This window comes from Propithecus coquereli, unplaced genomic scaffold (genome assembly GCF_000956105.1).
Source record: "Propithecus coquereli isolate 6110/MARCELLA unplaced genomic scaffold, Pcoq_1.0 Scaffold59, whole genome shotgun sequence".
NCBI lineage: Eukaryota > Metazoa > Chordata > Mammalia > Primates > Indriidae > Propithecus > Propithecus coquereli.
This window is the reverse complement of record NW_012151840.1, coordinates 3,150,152-3,168,430: the sequence shown is the minus strand read 5'-3', so window position 1 is coordinate 3,168,430 and position 18,279 is coordinate 3,150,152. Positions and strand designations below refer to the sequence as shown.

General features: G+C 52.1%; 1 protein-coding gene across 1 annotated transcript; it reads left to right on the top strand.

Moving 5' to 3' along the window:
- Nucleotides 1-4,131: 4,131 nt before the first annotated feature.
- CHRNB2 (cholinergic receptor, nicotinic, beta 2 (neuronal)) lies at nt 4,132-12,428 on the top strand. Its single transcript, XM_012658615.1, has 6 exons — nt 4,132-4,445; nt 5,661-5,806; nt 5,988-6,032; nt 6,470-6,579; nt 7,389-8,361; nt 11,987-12,428. Exons 1-6 carry the CDS (start codon nt 4,382-4,384, stop codon nt 12,155-12,157), a joined length of 1,509 nt encoding a protein of 502 aa, XP_012514069.1. The 5' UTR covers nt 4,132-4,381; the 3' UTR covers nt 12,158-12,428.
- Nucleotides 12,429-18,279: the final 5,851 nt, after the last annotated feature.

Below are 18,279 nucleotides of genomic sequence, written 5' to 3'. Positions count from 1 at the left end.
TAGCGAGACCCTGTCTTTACAAAAAAATTTTAAAAATTAGCTGGGCATGGTGGTGCATGCCTGTAAAGTCCCAGCTATTTGGGAGACTGAGGCAGGAGAATGGCTTGAGCCCAGGAGTTCGAGATTATAGTAGGCTACAGTGGCACCATTGCAGTCTAGCCTGGGCAACAGAGTGAGACCCTGTTGCTAAAATAAAAATAAATAAATAAATCCATCATTTTTTAAACGATGTTTTTAAAAAAGACAGAAAGATTATGATTTCATTTACAGCAAAGTTGGTCTATGCTATTGGAAATCAGATTAGTGCTTTTTTTTTTTTTACTTCTAGTCATTTTAAAAATTGTGGTAAAATCTACACGTAACACAAAATTTACCACTCTAACCATTTTAAAGTGTACAATTCAGTGGCATTCAGTGCATTCACAATGTTGTGTAACCATTACACTCTCTAGTTCTAGAAATTTCCGCAGTCACTCCCCCTTCCTCCCTCCCCACGATGTTACTTTTGAAGAGGAGGGAAGAGCAACTGGGAGGGGCATGAAGGGCTTCTGCATATTGATTATGTTTATTCCCTTTTTAAAAAAATCTGGGTGGGGGTTATGTAGCTGGGTTTATGTTGTGAAAATTTGTCTAGCTGTACACTTATAATTATATACTTTTCTGTATGAATGTTATATCTAAGTACATACAGATGAATTTGGAGATGTGTATTTGTATATTTTCGCTAACAGTGATTTTTTTCCCTGAGAGATAGGATTATGAATCCATTTTGTACTTGCTTTGTTTTGCTAACTGGTTTTCCAATTGGTCATGTTATTTTGGTCATAAAATTTTTAAATTTAAATTTAAAACATCTTAAATAAAGGACAACATTGATTTTAAGCCTTTCAAGAGAAAATATTCCTTACTGTTAGAGGCAATGGGAGTGTCCCACCAAAACTTCATCTAGTTACTTCATCTAGTTACTATTTAGCTTCAGGATTGAAACTTCTATATCAATACCCTGTGTGGTTTTGGACCTGTCCTCTCTACCCACCACCCGCTGCCTTTCTTCTTGGTGGGTATGGAAGGAGTATGTGAGGGAGACATGAGGAGGGAGGGTGTTCCAGCTGTCCGTGGACACTGGGTGGTTGTGACCAGAGGACTCACTCCTGCCAGGCTGGAAGCAAACTTGAAGTAAAATCTGGGGAATTTGAGAAGAGAAGGTAGAAAGGCAGACTGGCCTGGAAAGAGCATCAGGGAGCAACCAGAGGCTCCACAAGCAAATGACCCCTCAATCCCTCATTCCAGAAACAAGCAACCATTCCAGAAAGAGATTTTCATAAGAGAAGACTTTCACAACCTTCCTCATCACCCTGCATCCACCAAACTCCCTGTCCCTCTCAAGAGTTCGGAATGCCTTTAAGTCATCCTTGTCTCATGGACTCTCTCACTTTCAAGTCTCAATGGCCATCTCCATCCCTTTTAGGCCCTCAAGCACCATTAACCTCTCCCTGCTCCATGCTTCCATAACACCTTGTTTTTATCTCTACTAGAACAGCCCCCACATTACATACTAATTTGCTGCCAAATTGTGATCTCCTTAATAGCTGAGACTAATTCTTTTTGATCACCGCACCCTCAACACCTGTATAACTCCTGGCAAATAATAGATCCCCAACAAATCTTGAGAGCTTGTTTGGAGGTACTAGCAGGGGAGCGCAGCTACTCGTATACCTTTGACTGAAGAATAGTCCTCCTCTATTGGGGAAGTCCTCCTCTTCCACCGCCCATGGAGGGACGCACATGGAGCGGTGATGGAGGAAGGGGACACCTGCCTGGCCAGCCAGATCAGCTGAATCAACCCTGGCGATCAATGGGGTGACAGATGTCGCAGCCAGATTGCCCTCACATCCAAATCTTGATCTAAATTGTTGAAAGTGGGTCTTCTTCCCACCCTTGACCTTTTCCCCAAGTGGAGGGACAGCACACATTCCTATCCTTTTCCTTAAGGCTTTTATTCTCCACTCCTTTCCTTGGATCCAAGATTTCTTTAATTCTTAAGAGATTATCATATGTCTACACGTGCACGTGCCCTGGAGCTAGTGGTGCAGATTCATGCCCATTTCCATGTGCATTATGGGGCCTGTAGTCACCCTACTTCCTCTCCAGTCTTTTTCTGGAAATTGTCCTGTTTCTTCCCCTCAATTCCATGACCTGGGGACTTGTTAAATAGCTGAGCTTTTAGAGAGGAATTTCCCATCCACATGAAAACATGTCAGTCCTCTACCAGCCCTTTCTCTTACCTGTTGAGCCCATATGATATGTGGGACACTGTGCTGGTTCATAATCTAGTAGGGGAGGAAGCCACTACCTTAGATGGATTCACTTATTCACTGGACATGCTCCTGAAACATTTAACAGGGTACCTGACCTAGTCTTTGGTCAGGCACAGCTTCCTTGAGGAACTGATATTCCTCTCAAATGCTCAAAGGGAACTATGTGTTTAAAAGTCCCTGAAGTGTGGGGGAATGGAAGGAATAGAGTGTTCAAGGATCTTAAAGATACTAGTAATAGTTGGAAAGTGGAGCTGGGGGTAGAGTGACTCAGATGAGGTTTGAGAAGTTGCACAGATGGAATAAAACAGAGCCTGTTTTGTTTTGTTTTGTTTTTTGAGACAAACTCTCACTCTGTTGCCCAGGCTAGAGTACCGTGGTATCAGCCTAGCTCACAGCAACCTCAAACTCCTGGGCTCAAGCGATCTTCCTTCCTCAGCCTCCTGAGTAGCTGGGACTACAGGCATGTGCCACCATGCCTGGCTAATTTTTTTTTCTACATATATTTTTAGTTGTCCAGCTGGGTCTCGCTCTTGCTCAGGCTGGTCTTGAACTCCTGAGCTCAAACGATCTGTCTGCCTCGGCTTCCCAGAGTGCTAGGATTACAGGCATGAGCCACCGCGCTCGGCTGAGCCTGTTTTTTCTTTTGAGACAGGGTCTTGCTCTGTTGCCCAGGTTAGAGTGCAGTGTCATCATCATAGCTCATTGTAACCTCAAACTCCTGGGCCCAAGCAATCCTCCTGCCTCGGCCTCCTGAATAGCTGGAACTACAGGTATGTGCCACCATGCCCAGCTAATTTTTTTTTTTTTGTAGAGACAGGGTCTCCCTATGTTGCCTAGACTGGTCTTGAACTCCTGGCCTCAAGTGATTCTTCCACCTCAGCCTCCCAAAGTGCTAGGATTATAGGCATGAGCTACCATGCCTGGCTAGAGCCTTTCTATATGATTTCTGTCTGCTGTAGTCAGAAATCTTTTGGTTGAAAGCGACAACAAACCCACTTAAGAAAAAAGAGGGGCCTTTATTGGCTCAGCAGCTAAAAGTGCAGGGATCTCATCTTGCTCTCCTTTGTGTTCGCTGCATTCTTGGGCAGGCCTCTGTGAAAGGGGCCCCTGGTCTCCCTGGTCACACAGAAGCCCACAGCTGGTGTGGAAGAGAATGGGATGAGAAAGACTAATTGATCAGGGCTGCCTGTCTTTCCACACTTCAAGACCATCAAGGTTACCTTCTTTTCAGGCAAATTCTAGACCTCTTCATCTTAGACCCCCTGTGGGACGGCAGGAAGCTTGGCCTTTTAGGGACTTTATGGAGGCAGAAAAGGGCACAAGTGAGGGGACTCTGTTCCAAGACTCCAAAGCTATTTGCTTTCTTAAAATAGCAAACCTACAGCCCCGTCTCTTTCTCTAAGGAGCTAAAATGCATTTTCTCTGCTGCATCCTCAGCTTTCCAGGGGAGCCGGATCATTTGGTTTGGTAAGAGGAAAAAGGAGGGCGGGAACCCGGGAAACTCCTCCCGTCCCCCGCCCCCGCGTTCTGGCCTCTGGCCCTGCGTGCTAAGCAGGCCCTGACCTACTTGTCTTACTCCCGCTGCTTCTTCCCGCCGGGCCTCCTGCCCCGTCTCGGACCCCTCCAGATCCTGCCCAACTTCGCGGCTTCGGAACTCCTCCACCGTCCCGCAGAGGGACAGCTCTTCTTCCACCTCCCGCACATCCTAGCTAGGCAGGGCCGGTCAAAGAGTATCCCACCCAGGGACCCCCTTTTTCTCCCTGGGAATCAGCGTTTCCGCCTCCGGGGCGGAGACTCCTCCCCGTCGCCGTCCCAATTGTATTCCCTGGAAGAGCAGCCGGAAAAGCCTCCGCCTGCTCAAACCAGGAGAAGCGAGAAGCTGGTTTCTCCTCGCAGCCTGCTCCCTGAGCCGCAGGAACCGCCCGGCGGCCGGCACCACCTGGGCCCTGCCCTCGGCGGGCGCGGGCGCGGCTTCAGCACCACGGACAGCGCCCCGCCCGCGGCCCTCCCGCCGGCGGCGCGCTCGGGCCGGTGCGGGCAAGGCAGCAAGCTATGCCCGCGGCATGGCCCGGCGCTCCGGCCCCATGGCGCTGCTCCTCAGCTTCGGCCTCCTCGGGCTGTGCTCAGGTAAGGACGATCACCAGCCAGGTTCGCCTACCCCAGCCCATGGCCCGAGACTCTCCACGCTCCGACTCACTCCTGCTAGGCCAGAAGGTGGAAGGGAAAGATTCCCTAGAGGTGGAGGAGTCCGCTGGGGATTAGAAGAGAGACTCTCAGGATTGCAGGGAGCACCTAGGAGACTGAACTGGGAGGGGACATACCCGAAGGAGTAAGTGATGCAAGGAAGAGGTGGAAACAGCCAGTGGTGGTGGGAGGGTGTGGGCACAGAGAGGCAGGAGGAAGGGGATCTCCTCAGGCTTTCTGGGATGGCAGGAATGCCACTGTGATGACACTGAGATGCCAACTGACTTTTTGTGAAACATTATCTCAAGAAATCTACCTGGCTCAGTACCCCATTTCCCATCCCCTACATTGGGCAAGGTAGGAAGGGGAGAAAACTGACTTCTCAGCCCTCTCGTAGGGTAGGAAAGGAGACTTGGAAGGGAAGACCTCTGCCAGGCTGACTAGGAAGGAGCTGTCTGAGGGGGTGGGGAGGGGTGTGTTAATACAAAGTTGTAGAAAGGGGCAGAGTGTGTGGAGGGGCAGTTACAAAGGGAATGGACAACTGAATGAGCTTTTCACACCCGTGTGCCATTGCATGGGGGTGGGCTCCTGTATGTATAGAACTTGGGACCAAATCTATGCCCTGACCCACAGCTTAGGCAGCCCAGCTATCCTACTCCAACCCAGTGCCTTTGGGGGTGGTGGGGGCTGGTCATGCCCACAGTGACATGTGGAGGCACACAATGTTATTTGCGCACATAGATGGGCACTCATTGAGGAGAAAGGGTGTGTGATGGGACACAAATAACTGTTTCCCTTTCATCACCCTCCAAAACATCCTTTGAATCGTAAGTATTTTCTGGGGAAGCCATGGAAGCAGAAATCTCAAACCACCCTCTGAGGCCTTGGGGGAAGAGCAGGTCTCCACAAATCCTTGCAGAGTGGGTTATTAGTCTGGAGGCATCTCTGGAATTCTTGGTTAGTCTTCTCAGAGAGGGGCTTCTCTATGAGAGTCTTAATCTGGGGCCTCCTTGGGGGTACCTAAGCATTTGCAGTAGCCTTAGGGATGGAGCAGTGGGAAGCTAGTGGTGGGGCCTGGATTATTCTACTTGCCTGGGCAGGGTGGGATCCTGGGTGGGTCTTCCTTGCCTACTTACTTCCTACCTTTCCCTTGCCCAGGGGTGTGGGGTACAGATACAGAGGAGCGGCTGGTGGAGCATCTTCTGGATCCTTCCCGCTACAATAAGCTTATCCGCCCAGCCACCAATGGCTCTGAGCTGGTGACAGTACAGCTTATGGTATCACTGGCCCAGCTGATCAGTGTGGTGAGTGGGGGTCCCAGACTCTTTGCCCAGCTACTAAAGTCATCCAAGCCAGAATGTATTTATGTCTGTGCTTACTCCTCTGGTGTTTCTAAGGCTTGGGAAGGTGTGAGAGGGACCCTGGGTGGTGGCAGTGGGCCCATAGGCTGGGGGCCTTCTCAGAAGCTTCTCTTCTTCCCCATAGCATGAGCGGGAGCAGATCATGACTACCAATGTCTGGTTGACCCAGGTAAGTACTCTTCCCACCAACACCCCTGGCTTTTTCTTTCCTCTTTTTTATTTATTTATTTATTTTACATGTGCTTTTTTTCTTTCTCAATCTCCTCAAAAGAGGCAGAAAGGTATAGATTTTCCTAAATAATTAGGTTTGAATCTTGGTTCTGCCATTGTGTGGCAGAAATCACTAGCTTTATAAGTTTAAACATTTTAGTCGCTGCAAGATTCATTTTTTCATTTGTAAAAGGCAGGTTGTAATACTGTACCTTGGCCTAGCTATGCAAATTAAATGAGAAAGTATTATATGAGGCACACTTGGTGGGTAGATAAGTCACTGTGGGGATAGGCTGGCTTTTTAAAAGCTTCCTCAAGCCATTTGGGGCCCCTCTTGCCCCTTTCCTTGATCTCAAGGGCAGAAGTTGGCACTGCCTCCCTCTCTCCCTTTCCCAGGAGTGGGAGGATTATCGCCTCACTTGGAAGCCTGAGGAGTTCGACAATATGAAGAAAGTTCGGCTCCCTTCCAAACACATCTGGCTCCCAGATGTGGTCCTGTATAACAAGTAGGTGACCGACCCTGTAGTAATGGGAACATCGGGGGAGACCGTGGAAATGCTCAGAGAGGAAAGGAGTCATGGAGAAAATAACAGAAGTTAGCTTAAGCTGTGGGAGGGAAGGGACTTTTAGTAGGTAAATATGCAGTCACGACCCAGACAGACAGATTAGACCAGTGAGGTATAGTGTGGACGGCCAACGTGACTTAGGCCATGACCAGCCCCCTCCCAGCCAACTAGGACTCCCAGTGTATATTTGGTGCTGCAGGAGGGACAGAAACAAGGATTGACAGCCCCCAGTGCCTAAACTCATTCAAGAATAGGCTTTCCCAGGAGCCTGGGCAGGATCAAAGAACCCTAAGGTCCCAGTTTCTCCTCCGAGTCCTATCCTGTCTTCTGCAATAATCCCTCTCACCTCTAAAGTACAAAACCACCTCCCTCTCCCAGCCATCCCTGTCCCCCCTATTGCTTGGGGCTCCTCACTCTGGCCTCCCCAGCTTTCCAAACTTCTCTACTCTCATGAGGAGCAACCAGCCTGCACAATGTGTGACAAGTAGCAGGTGTGTCCCCTCCCTCCTTCCACCCTCTTTTACCTCTGAGGGGCCTCACAGGCCTCCTGACCAGGACACTTCTTCTGGCCACCAACCCCCTCCCCGTATCCCCTTCTTGATTAGTTCCTGCCCCACCTCTCTGTGCTCCTGGATGGTTACTTCCCCTCCTCATACCTCCCTGTGGTTTTCCTCCCACTCAGGGCTGGGTCCATGGGTGGGGATGAAGGAATGCTTAGGACAGGACCGACCGTGCCCTTCCCTTGGCAGTGCTGACGGCATGTACGAGGTGTCCTTCTATTCCAACGCCGTGGTCTCCTATGATGGCAGCATCTTCTGGCTGCCCCCGGCCATCTACAAGAGTGCATGCAAGATCGAAGTAAAGCACTTCCCATTTGACCAGCAGAACTGCACCATGAAGTTCCGCTCATGGACATATGACCGCACTGAGATCGACCTGGTGCTCAAGAGTGATGTGGCCAGCCTGGACGACTTCACCCCCAGCGGTGAGTGGGACATCGTGGCGCTGCCGGGCCGGCGCAATGAGAACCCTGACGACTCCACCTACGTGGACATCACGTATGACTTCATCATTCGCCGCAAGCCGCTCTTCTACACCATCAATCTCATCATCCCCTGCGTGCTCATCACCTCGCTGGCCATCCTCGTCTTCTACCTGCCCTCCGACTGTGGTGAGAAGATGACGCTGTGCATCTCCGTGCTGCTGGCGCTCACGGTCTTCCTGCTGCTCATCTCCAAGATCGTGCCCCCCACCTCCCTTGACGTGCCACTCGTCGGCAAGTACCTCATGTTCACCATGGTGCTTGTCACCTTCTCCATAGTTACCAGCGTGTGCGTGCTCAACGTGCACCACCGCTCGCCCACGACACACACCATGGCGCCCTGGGTGAAGGTCGTCTTCCTGGAGAAGCTGCCGGCGCTGCTCTTCATGCAGCAGCCGCGCCACCACTGCGCCCGCCAGCGCCTGCGCCTGCGGCGTCGCCAGCGGGAGCGTGAGGGCGCCGGCGCCTTCCTCTTCCGCGAAGCCCCGGGGGCCGACTCCTGCACGTGCTTCGTCAACCGCGCCTCGGTCCAGGGCTTGGCAGGGGCCTTTGGGGCTGAGCCTGCCCCGGCGGCCGGCCCGGGGCGCTCGGGGGGCCCGTGTGGCTGCGGGCTCCGGGAGGCGGTGGACGGCGTGCGCTTCATTGCGGACCACATGCGGAGCGAGGACGAGGACCAGAGCGTGAGTGCGGCGGGCTGGGCCCCGGGCGTGAGACACGGGGTCTGCCAGGGCCCGGGGGTCTGGAAAGCAGCGGGGTCCGTAGACGCGCACGGCAAACAGGAGTGCAGGGTAGGGGGACGTGAGTCAGGCCTGTGTAGTGGACCTGGCGCTGGCTTCAGTTCTCAGTTGGTTTCCATGAGGCGGCGCGGCCTGAATTGGAGTCGGTAGAGGATGACCTTGCGGCTTCCTGAGGACTAGTACCCAGGCTGCAACGCCTCAGCCGGGACATCATTACGTGGGGAGTGCGGCTGGAACGCAAGGAAGCCCTTTAGGGTTTGCAGCCGGCCTGTGGCCGTGTCCCCTAGAGTCCCTCTCCGCTGCTTGCATTCCCACATCCAAGTTGTTAATCTGCAGCTCTTACCACAAACGGAGACAAGTCCTTTGTGTGCCCCACGGGGCGTGGGAGTGGGAGCAAAATTGAATACAGTAGGGGTGTGTGTGTGTGTGTGTGTGTGTGTGTGTGTGTTTGTGAAGGGGAGGGTGGCAGGGTTAAGAGATTCCATGAGACTGCTTGGCAGAGAGGACGGAGTCCCAAATCAATATCCCTGTTCTGCACTTCTGGGTCCTAGGGGACGGCCTCGTGAAATATTTATGGAAATGGAGGCAGGTGAAGGCTAGGCTCCCTAGACCCGTCCTCCACTTTCTGCACACTGGGCTTTTGGTTTTTTCTATAGCGGCTCAGAATAGACTCCTTGAGACTGAGTCAGGAGTTGGGGGGAGGTATGATGGGTGGACATCCCCCTACTTTGGGCAGCAGCTTGCCCCGCCCTGTGGTCAGTGTCCTGGTACCTGGCTGATTCCAGCCCGAGGCTCAGCTGTTGCCATGGTGACTGGCCAGGTTTCCTCCAGGACCCGGCCATTCAGGTTGGGGGATGAGGCTGGGGGCACTACAGTTGGTGTGGGCCAAGGGCTTCAGAGATCTGTTTCCCTGGATGGCAGGAGATGGGGTTGGAGCTGAAGCTTGGGCCAGGGAGAGTCTTACAGTCCCGATGGAGAAAGAGGGGAGCCTCAGAGCCAGCTGAGGCCCAGTGGGAGTCACCAGTGCAGGGGCTCAGCTGGCTGCAGTTGACCGTCTCTCCTCTCCTCTGCAGTCTACTTGTTGTGCATTTACTGAGCTAGGTGCTGAGGATGCAGTGACCTAGTTGGATGCTTCAAAGGCATCTCACACTCAACATGTCCCAAACTGAGTCCTTGATCTACGTCCCCACCGCAAGCTTGCTCCTCCCCAGTTTCCCCATTTTCTAGTGCATGGCACCACCATTCACCCAGTGGTTCAGGCCAAAACCCTGGAGTGATCCTTGACTCCGTTCTTTCTCTCTCACCTCCCCCACCATGCATGTCATCAGAAGTCCTGCCCTGTGAGCGTAAGCTCCAAAATAATCCTCAACTTCATCCTTTCTCACCATCTCCATGCTAACACCCTTGTTCTAGGCCGCCATCAGCTCTTGCCTGGACCAGGGCAGAGTCTCCTAATAGTCTCCCTGATTTAGCTCCTGTGCTCCTGCGTCCAAATAGACGATGTTTCCCCCTCAACTTGTGCCTTTTCCCCCTTGCCCAGGTCACTGGCTTGTCTGCTCGACTGTCTTAAGCAGGCCAAGCTCTTTCTTGCCTCGGAACCTTTACACGTATGGGTCTCTCTGCCTGGCATGCCCTTCTTTTTTTCCTTTTAAAAAATATTACTATTACTAATTTTTGCTCTACTATTTCAGAGTAAGCTGCAGACACTGTGATCCTTTACCCCAAATACTTTAGCGTGTTTCTCCTAAGAACAGTTTCAGTGATCAAGTTCAGGAAATTCAGCATCAATTCCTTTATCTGATATAAAGGCTGCATTCAGATTTTTCCAATTGTCTCAGTCATGTCCTTCGTAGCATCACCTCCCCACACCCAACCCAAGCCAGGATCTCAAATTGCGTTTAGTTGTTAGGTCTCTTTAGTTTCCTTCAATCTGGAACAGTTCCTCACTTTGTCTTTCATGGCTTACATACTTTTAGAGGGTGCGCGCTGGTTGAACAGCCCCTTGGTTTGGGTTTAATCGTTTTTTTTCTTCAGCTTATTCCTGACACAGCTGGTTCCCTCTCACTCAGCAGATCTTGGCTTGAATGTCACCTCCTCAAAGAGGCTTTCCCAGACCACACTCTAAATTATATATTTTCCTCTCTTTCTCCATCCCCAGTCCTTTATTTCCCACCCAGTATGTGATTTTAAATTCTTGCTTATTTTTGTCTCCCTCTCCTTCAGTAGACTTTAAACTGCCGGGTGCGTTTGTCTTGCCCAGTTGCATCCCAGTGCCTAGCATGGTGCCAGGTATGCAGTAGGCACAGCTGTGACACAAATGCATGATTATTCAGCTACTGACTAAATGAAGGTGCACAGTCACCTCCTCTGCACCCTCTGAGCTGGCTGGGCCCCAGATAAACATGTGGACAAGGGCCCAGACTCAGGCTGGAGTGGAGCAGCTCTGAGCAAAGGCTGCCCTGTGTGTAAGCCCTGTAACTGGCTCTCAACCACAGAGTGCTTTTTGTTTTTAAACAGGATCTTGTTTTGTTGCACAGGTTAGAGTGCAGTGGCATCGTCATAGCTCACAGCAACCTTAAATTCCTGGGCTCAAGAGATCCTCCTGCCTCAGCCTCCCAAGTAGCTGGGACTACAGGCATGCACCACCACGCCTGGCTAATTTTTCTTATTTTTTGTAGAGATGGGGTTTCACTATGTTTCTCATACTGGTCTTGAACTCCTGGGATCAAGCATTCCTCCTACCTTGGCCTCCCACAGTGCTGGGATTATAGGCGTGAGCCACTGAACCCGGCCAGTATTATCTTTTTGACTGATTTGTTCACATCTGGAACCCAGTCCTCAACCTCTGGGGCCTCTGTGCTTCAGGTGATGCTGTTGGATGGGGTGCTGAGGCAGCTGTTCACTCCCTAACTCCCTAACCCTGCCTAACTCCCTAACCCTGCCCCTAACCCGTTTACGGGGCAGCCTGCTCCAGATGCTGGGATTACAAAGATGAATCAGACAGGGTCCCTGTGGTTTAGGAGCTTGTAGCTTAGTAGGGGGACAGACATACAAGTTGAAACAATGCAGTACAGTAAAAATACTGTGATGGAGATGGGTAAACAGTGCTGAGGGAACCCAGGGGGACAGTGCTTCATTCTGATCTGAGGGTCAGGGAATCCCTCATAGAGAAGGTGATGTTTGATTTGGGCTTTGAAGGATGTATAGGAGAAAGGTAGAGAAAGGGAAGTCAGAATTCCCAGCCGCAAAGGAAACCCAAAAGCACAGACACCTGAGAGGACACGTTAGGGTTTGGTAAGTCCGGGTTATAGGGTGGGAGAAGATAGGCTCATATTTGTCATGGCTGGGTCTTGATTCCAAACTTGGGAATTGGATGGGCCCTGAAGGCAGCGCGGCCACTGGAGGCTTTACAGGCTGGTGAGATCAGAGCCATGCTTTAGAAAGTCACTCGAAAGCCTTTCACTGAGGGAGAGGAGTAGGGCGCGTGTATGTGGGTGGGTACCGCTTATACCCCTTTAAAGCCCATCCTGTATCATATGACTGACACCTGGGCCTCCTTCGTCCCCAGGTGAGTGAGGACTGGAAGTACGTCGCCATGGTGATCGACCGCCTGTTCCTCTGGATCTTTGTCTTTGTCTGTGTCTTTGGCACCATCGGCATGTTCCTGCAGCCTCTCTTCCAGAACTACACCACCAGCACCTTCCTCCACCCAGACCACTCGGCTCCCAGCTCCAAGTGAGATCGTCCTCATCTCCATGCGCCTTCACCCCTTGCCCTCTGCCGTACAGTAGTGTTGGGTGGAGGACGGACGAGTGTGCTGCCGTGAAGAGGGGCACCGCCCCTGCAGGTCCATCCTTTTACTTCATCCGGAGCCCCTCCTCCCCACACCTGCACCCACGCACAGCCAGCACCGACCTGGACGCTGGGCCAGCTGCGTCAGGTTTTGGCTGCTCTCCTCTCGCACCGGCCCAGGCAGTAGTGTTGACAGTGGGGGATGAAGGCTGAGAAGTGGAGGACAGAGATGTCAGAGCCTTCCACCCTGAGGGGAGTGATGGGGACGGAGCCAAGCAGGGGACCATCTGCTGCCTCCAAGTCATGGGAGAAGGGGAGTATGGGAGGAGGGTGGGAGGACACAGTGGCAGCTGAGAAGGGAGGAGCAAGAGAGAGGCCTGGGTGTGACCTGACATCTGCCCCTGCTTGCGTGGACAGCAGCTGGGCTGCGTGGGCCTCACATGGTTAGTGGTTCCTGCCCAGAGGGCTTAGCCTGGCCCTGTGGACACAGACTCCTGGGGAGGCTTCCCGCTAAACCCCACGGCCCCTTGCTTCCGAGGGATCCAGAGCCCAGTCCCAGGTCCCCTTCTGCCTGATGAAGAATTCTCTGCACCCCCTCGACTTCCCTCTTCTTCCTGTGTCTCTGGGGCTCAGGGTGTGGTGGGCAAGGCTGGGTGTTAGGGGAGCCTATCAGTTCTGAATCTTTGGGTGGCCTGCTTGGAGTCTGAGGTCCAGATACTTGAACTGTGTGAGAAGTGCAAGTTCATAGGCTTTTGGAGGTGGAAAAACCTTTTATAGTCATGGAATCCAACATGAGCCATGTTCCAGGTGAAGAAAGAGACCCAGAAGGTGAGACAAGCCCGTGTGGGTCTCTGACCCTTCCTCCCTGCCCTGAGATCCATGTCGAGTGTCCTGTTTTTTCCCTATTTTGAACTGAGTGGTTGCTTGAAGGAAGTAAGCTAAGGCTGTTAGCTTTAAGCAGACCCAGCCTTTTGCGCACAGCAGAGCCGGGCAGTACAGGAGAGCTGGCCGTGGAGGCCCGCCGAGCAGGGGGCGAATGGCCAGAATTCTTGCTGCAGCGCACTGCTCGCTTCAGTCCTTGTTTGTAGCTCCATCGGGCTCTCACTCCCAACCGAGCCTGAGCAGGTCTGAAGCAGACCTTTGGAAGGACAGGTCTGCTGCTGCCAGTGACCCCCCAGAAAGCACAGCTTCAGCTTCCGGTCCTGTGGGTCCCTAGAGGCTGTGTCCTGACACTGCTCCCAGGGGTTGGCTGGAGGCCACCTAGCCTGCTAGTCCTCTTAAAGGATCACCTCCCCCATCCCCTTCCCTGCCATATGACTGGCTCTGATTTGTGGTCCCAGACTGTGCTCAGTGCTGAGCCAGCATATGGCAGGTCACAGAGGGGTCAGTCTGCCACGTGCACCCAAGGGACCTGGTCCCACACAAGCCATTCTGTTCTCTGGAGCCCAGCTGGGACTCCAGCTTCTCTAGGCGGAGTGGAGGCGGGAGGAGACAGCACAGGCAAAGAGTACTGAACAGGGATCCCAGAGTCTGGGTTCTCGTCCCAGCTCTGCTGCTGACGGAGCCATCTCAAGCAAGTCCCTTTGCCTGCCAGGCCTCAGCCTCCTTGTCTATAAAATGGGGACAGCAATGCTCTCTGCATGGGTTTGCTGTGAGGATGAAGCGATACTTGTGAAAAACTAGCGCTGTATCTGGCACAGAGTAGATGCTTCATGAATGTTAAGCCAAGAGGCAATCAGAACGGGTGGAAATGGGGTCACCTGACCGTCACGCCAGCCTCCCGCCCAGCCCCCACCTTTGCCCCTTCTCTTCCCTGAGCAAACCCAGTCTCCCCCAGTAGGGCCTGGACCTGGGGGAGCTTAGGGAATGCTGCTCGAGAGGAACATTACAGGGACTGCTCTCGTGAGTCTGATAGGTGGGTGGGATTCTCTCTGGCGCGTCCTCAGCAAAGTTTCATTCCATTTCAAGCCCTCGGCCTGGCCCTGCCTCCCTTCTGAGTCGGCCCTTCCGACACAGGTGTGTGCTCAGGGACCCCGGGCCGCTCTAGTCCTGTACTGGCTGTGGAAGGACATCAGTGGGACATTCAGCCAGGAGCTGCATGAGATGCGCCTCAGTGCATTTCCCCACCCGTCAAAGTGGGCTCAAGGACATCACTTTTTTGCAGCAGGGGGCGTGTCTCTGCTCCATGGACACTTCCCTCTTCTAGAACAGCAAAGTGAGAGTTGCTTGCATTGTGCCTGAACCCTCCTCAAACTCAGGCTTGGGGAACGTGTCCTGGAACTCAGAGCAGTAACAGGAAAGGACCCCTCCATCTTAAGGTTAGGGTGCCAGCTTCAAGCCTGCCCTCCTGGCTCTCCCAGGGCCTGGGCTACCAGGGAGGCCCCATCAGCTGCTTCTGTGGCTGTCCTTGCTTTTAATACTTCCCCCAAGTGGCTGTTCTCCAAGTAAGTCAGCAAAGAGTGCTAAAGGGGATGGTAGAAAGCAGTTTGTTCAACTCCTCTCCATGACCCGTTTAACACATAACCCACAGGTTGCTGTCCGACCTTGTATAAGGCACTGAACTCTGCCCTTGCTGTTCTGCATCTATCAAATGAGGATGACAGAGCTGGCTGAGGGCTGCAGCAGGGAAGAAAGAGGTCAATGTGTATGGAAGGGTTACCTCCACTGCCATTCCCTCCATCTCTGGGTGCCTGTGGGGACCATCACAATAGGGAGGAAGGCAGAGGTGGAGGAAGGAGGGCTCCACTGCATGGACAAGGTGTCACCATGTGTCAGGACAGAGTTGAACCCTTAAGGGCACTGGAAAGCTTTGGAGAACCAGTTTCTTCCACTCTTGGGTCCTATGTCCTCTTACCTTGGTGATGTCAGGGAAGCCCCTTACCTCCTTTCCATGGTGGGGCTGTGTCTGGAGAGAACTGGGTACCCAGCTCAGGGCTGGGCAAGGACTGGAGGAGGCTCCAGATCTGAAGAGGGAGGTGAAAAAAACTGGATTGAAACCCAGAGCAAAGTGGGTTTGGGAGGGGTGAAGGGAGGAACTGAGTTGGGATTATCTCCATCAGAGATGGCAACAAGGCCACGGGTGATCTGGTAACGATTTTTGTCTGAAAAGAAGGCATGCACAGGCTTTCTGCTTTTGACAGTTGGCATTATAGCGGGAGGAAGGCAGCTTCCTGGCAGTGAGGTATGCGATACTGAACAGCTGGTACCAAGTTATTGAAAATTTCAAGGCAAACAAGACACACAGACAGCCCCCCAGATGGTGTGTTCTGCTAAAGGCTACCTGCAGGTGAAAGGCAAGACCATTTCCCCCTAGTGGTCTTGAAGTAAGGAATGCGCTTTGGACAATTTGGGGGCTTTGGCCTTTGTCTGCGTCCTCTCCAAATCCCCAGATTAGCTGCTGTTTACTAAGGGTCTGCTCTGTGCCAGTTTCTTCGGATGCCCTGTCTTTATTCCTCACAACAGTCCTACAGGGAAGGGGCCCTTGTTTCACAGAAATGAGGCTCAGAGAAACCAAGTGACAGCTGGTGAGTCGTGTGGGGCCTGAAACCTAAGACTTCTCCGAAGCCCACGCTCTTGCTGTAGCTTTGAGGCAGGCGGGAGAAGAGGCTCCTTGGGAGGAAAGGAAGGGGCACTCAGGGCCTTCTGAGTCACTCCCCAAGCTACAGTGGAGTTGGTTCCACTTGTCACCCTGTTTCTAGGCAGTTGGGCTGGTGTCACGGCATCCCTCACGGCCCGACTGGTGCTGGCCAGACTCCCACTCACCAACCCTGACTAGCAGAGAACAAGCAGCCGCCTTTTAATATTCATCCCGACAGGTCCAAAAGGTCAGTGTGAGTCACATGGTTCCTCAGGGACTGTAGGTCTAGGAACCGTTAGGACACCTCACTCCCCCACCCTTGGTGTCCCATCTTTTCCACACTGCCCTCGGCCTCTTGCGTCAGCTCTCCTGGAATATTTGCTCTGGTCTAGCCCACCCCAGGCCAGACTCATTAGGAATTCAAGACTCCCGTAAAGAAAGTTGTTTCCAAAGTTGTCTTGTCATTCTGTTGGATTTGGGCTTGGAAGGGGAGCCCCCATGGGCCAGGGTTGGCAAACAGAGGAAAAAGGGAGAATGCTGGAGAAATTGGACTCATGAGACATTGTAAGAATCCAAAGAAAAGGTGAGTGGTAACAGTGTGCTGTGAAATTACTGTGATTTGCTTCCTTACAAATCCACTCATCGGATGGAAAAGAAATGGCCAAATGGCTGGGCCTGGGGTAGACAAGAGCCCAGAAATCGCCCCTGGGGAGGACCTTTTCTAAGGGACTGGGTAGAGTCTCCTGGAGGCAGGGATGGCTGGGGTTTCCTCTCATGGCCCCTGCGCTCTGAGAAATCAAAGCTACAGTCTGCATGAGGTCAGACCTGCGCCCAGAACACTGGTTTGATCTGGGCCGAAATCCTGGAAACAGTATTAAATTGTGGGCCCCCAAATGAAATGCAGGGTCAACAGCAATTGAAATGATGAGTGGAAGAAAATCCCCTGTGCTCCTGCAGGGCAGCCCTACTTCCTAGCCCACTTAGCGTGGGTGGTGGGAGGACAGTCTTGTCCCTCTGCAGACAGGGTCTGGGAACTCGCCTTTAGGCTTTAAGGAAACTGTCCACTTTCTAAAAGACTGGCACTACATTTCCCTCAGAAACCAGGAGCTGCCGGAGAACAGAGAGGACAGAGGCACTTGAGGTTCCTGGTACATCATAGAGACATTGTCTTTCACCGTCTTTAAATTAAAAACTATTCAGTTCACCCAGCACTGTTTTTCAGCAGACTATGAATGACACCATGGGGAGCTCTGGTCCTTATGTAATATGCCCCAAAATGTGTTGCTGGCCCTCCTGGCCTCAGTTGTTCCATCTGTATAATGGACGAGGAAGAAGGTTTATTGTGACTTAGCCTCACTGTTAGGCATTTTATGTCCTCTGGTATGATTATTTTTAAACGGTCCAGGATGAGTCTTATAGAAATTCTGGAGTAAGTTACAGACGTGGAGAGCAGTGCGTTCTCTTTGAAATTTAAGATGGAGAGATATTTGGGATGCCGTCTATGAAGTAAAAAGCAAATGGTCTGTCTCCTAAGACTACAACCAAGCCCGTCCTGGTCCTGGCCACAACTTTACTCCAAATATGCACAGCCCCAGCCGGGCGCGGTGGCTCATGCCTGTAATCGTAGCACTCCGGGAGGCCGAGGCAGGATGATCACTCAAGGTCAGGAGTTCGAGACCAGCCTGAGCAAGAGTGAGACTCCATCTCTACTAAAAATAGAAAGAAATTAGCCGGACAACTAAAAATATATAGAAAAAATTAACTGGGCATGGCGGCGCATGCCTGTAGTCCCAGCTACTCGGGAGGCTGAGGCAGGATTGCTTGAGCCCAGGAATTTGAGGTTGCTGTGAGCTAGGCTGACGCCATGGCACTCTAGCCCAGGCAAGAGAGCAAGACTCTGTCTCAAAAAACAAAAAAAACCCCAACTATGCACAGCCCTGCAGGCACAATGGCTGGGGATAGGGAGGTTCAGAGAGGTAGAGAAATACCCATGAAGGAGAGCTAGAATTGTGTATATTATTGGTGATACTGTCTCAAGGGTGTTTTCCTATTCTGGGCCTTGAAAGCTTACATATCAAGTCCCTCAGGACAATAGCGGGCTCTGATGGGGAATGGGGTGTGTGGAGCTGGGAAGGAATCAAGAGGCGCCTGATGTGCCCCCACCCCACCCAGACGCAAGTTCGCCTGCACAGGGAGGTAATGGCTGCTTTCTGTAGGCTGAGTGATGACCTTATCCCCAGGTTGTATTCTGATGCAGCTGGTGCCGTTACCAGAAATCCCAGGACCACAGGTCCCTCTGTCTCCACTTTTGACGTCCCCCAAGAAACCAAGATTTAAAGCTTTCTAACAATTCAGGTTTTTTTTTTTTTTTTTTTTTTTATTTATGAGGAATGTATGTTGTTAGTCACTAGGGGCTACATAACGCAGAATCATAAAACTGGACTGCAGCCATCGTGGCACCCAAGTCTATGCTTGGGCTCTTCCCTGCTCTG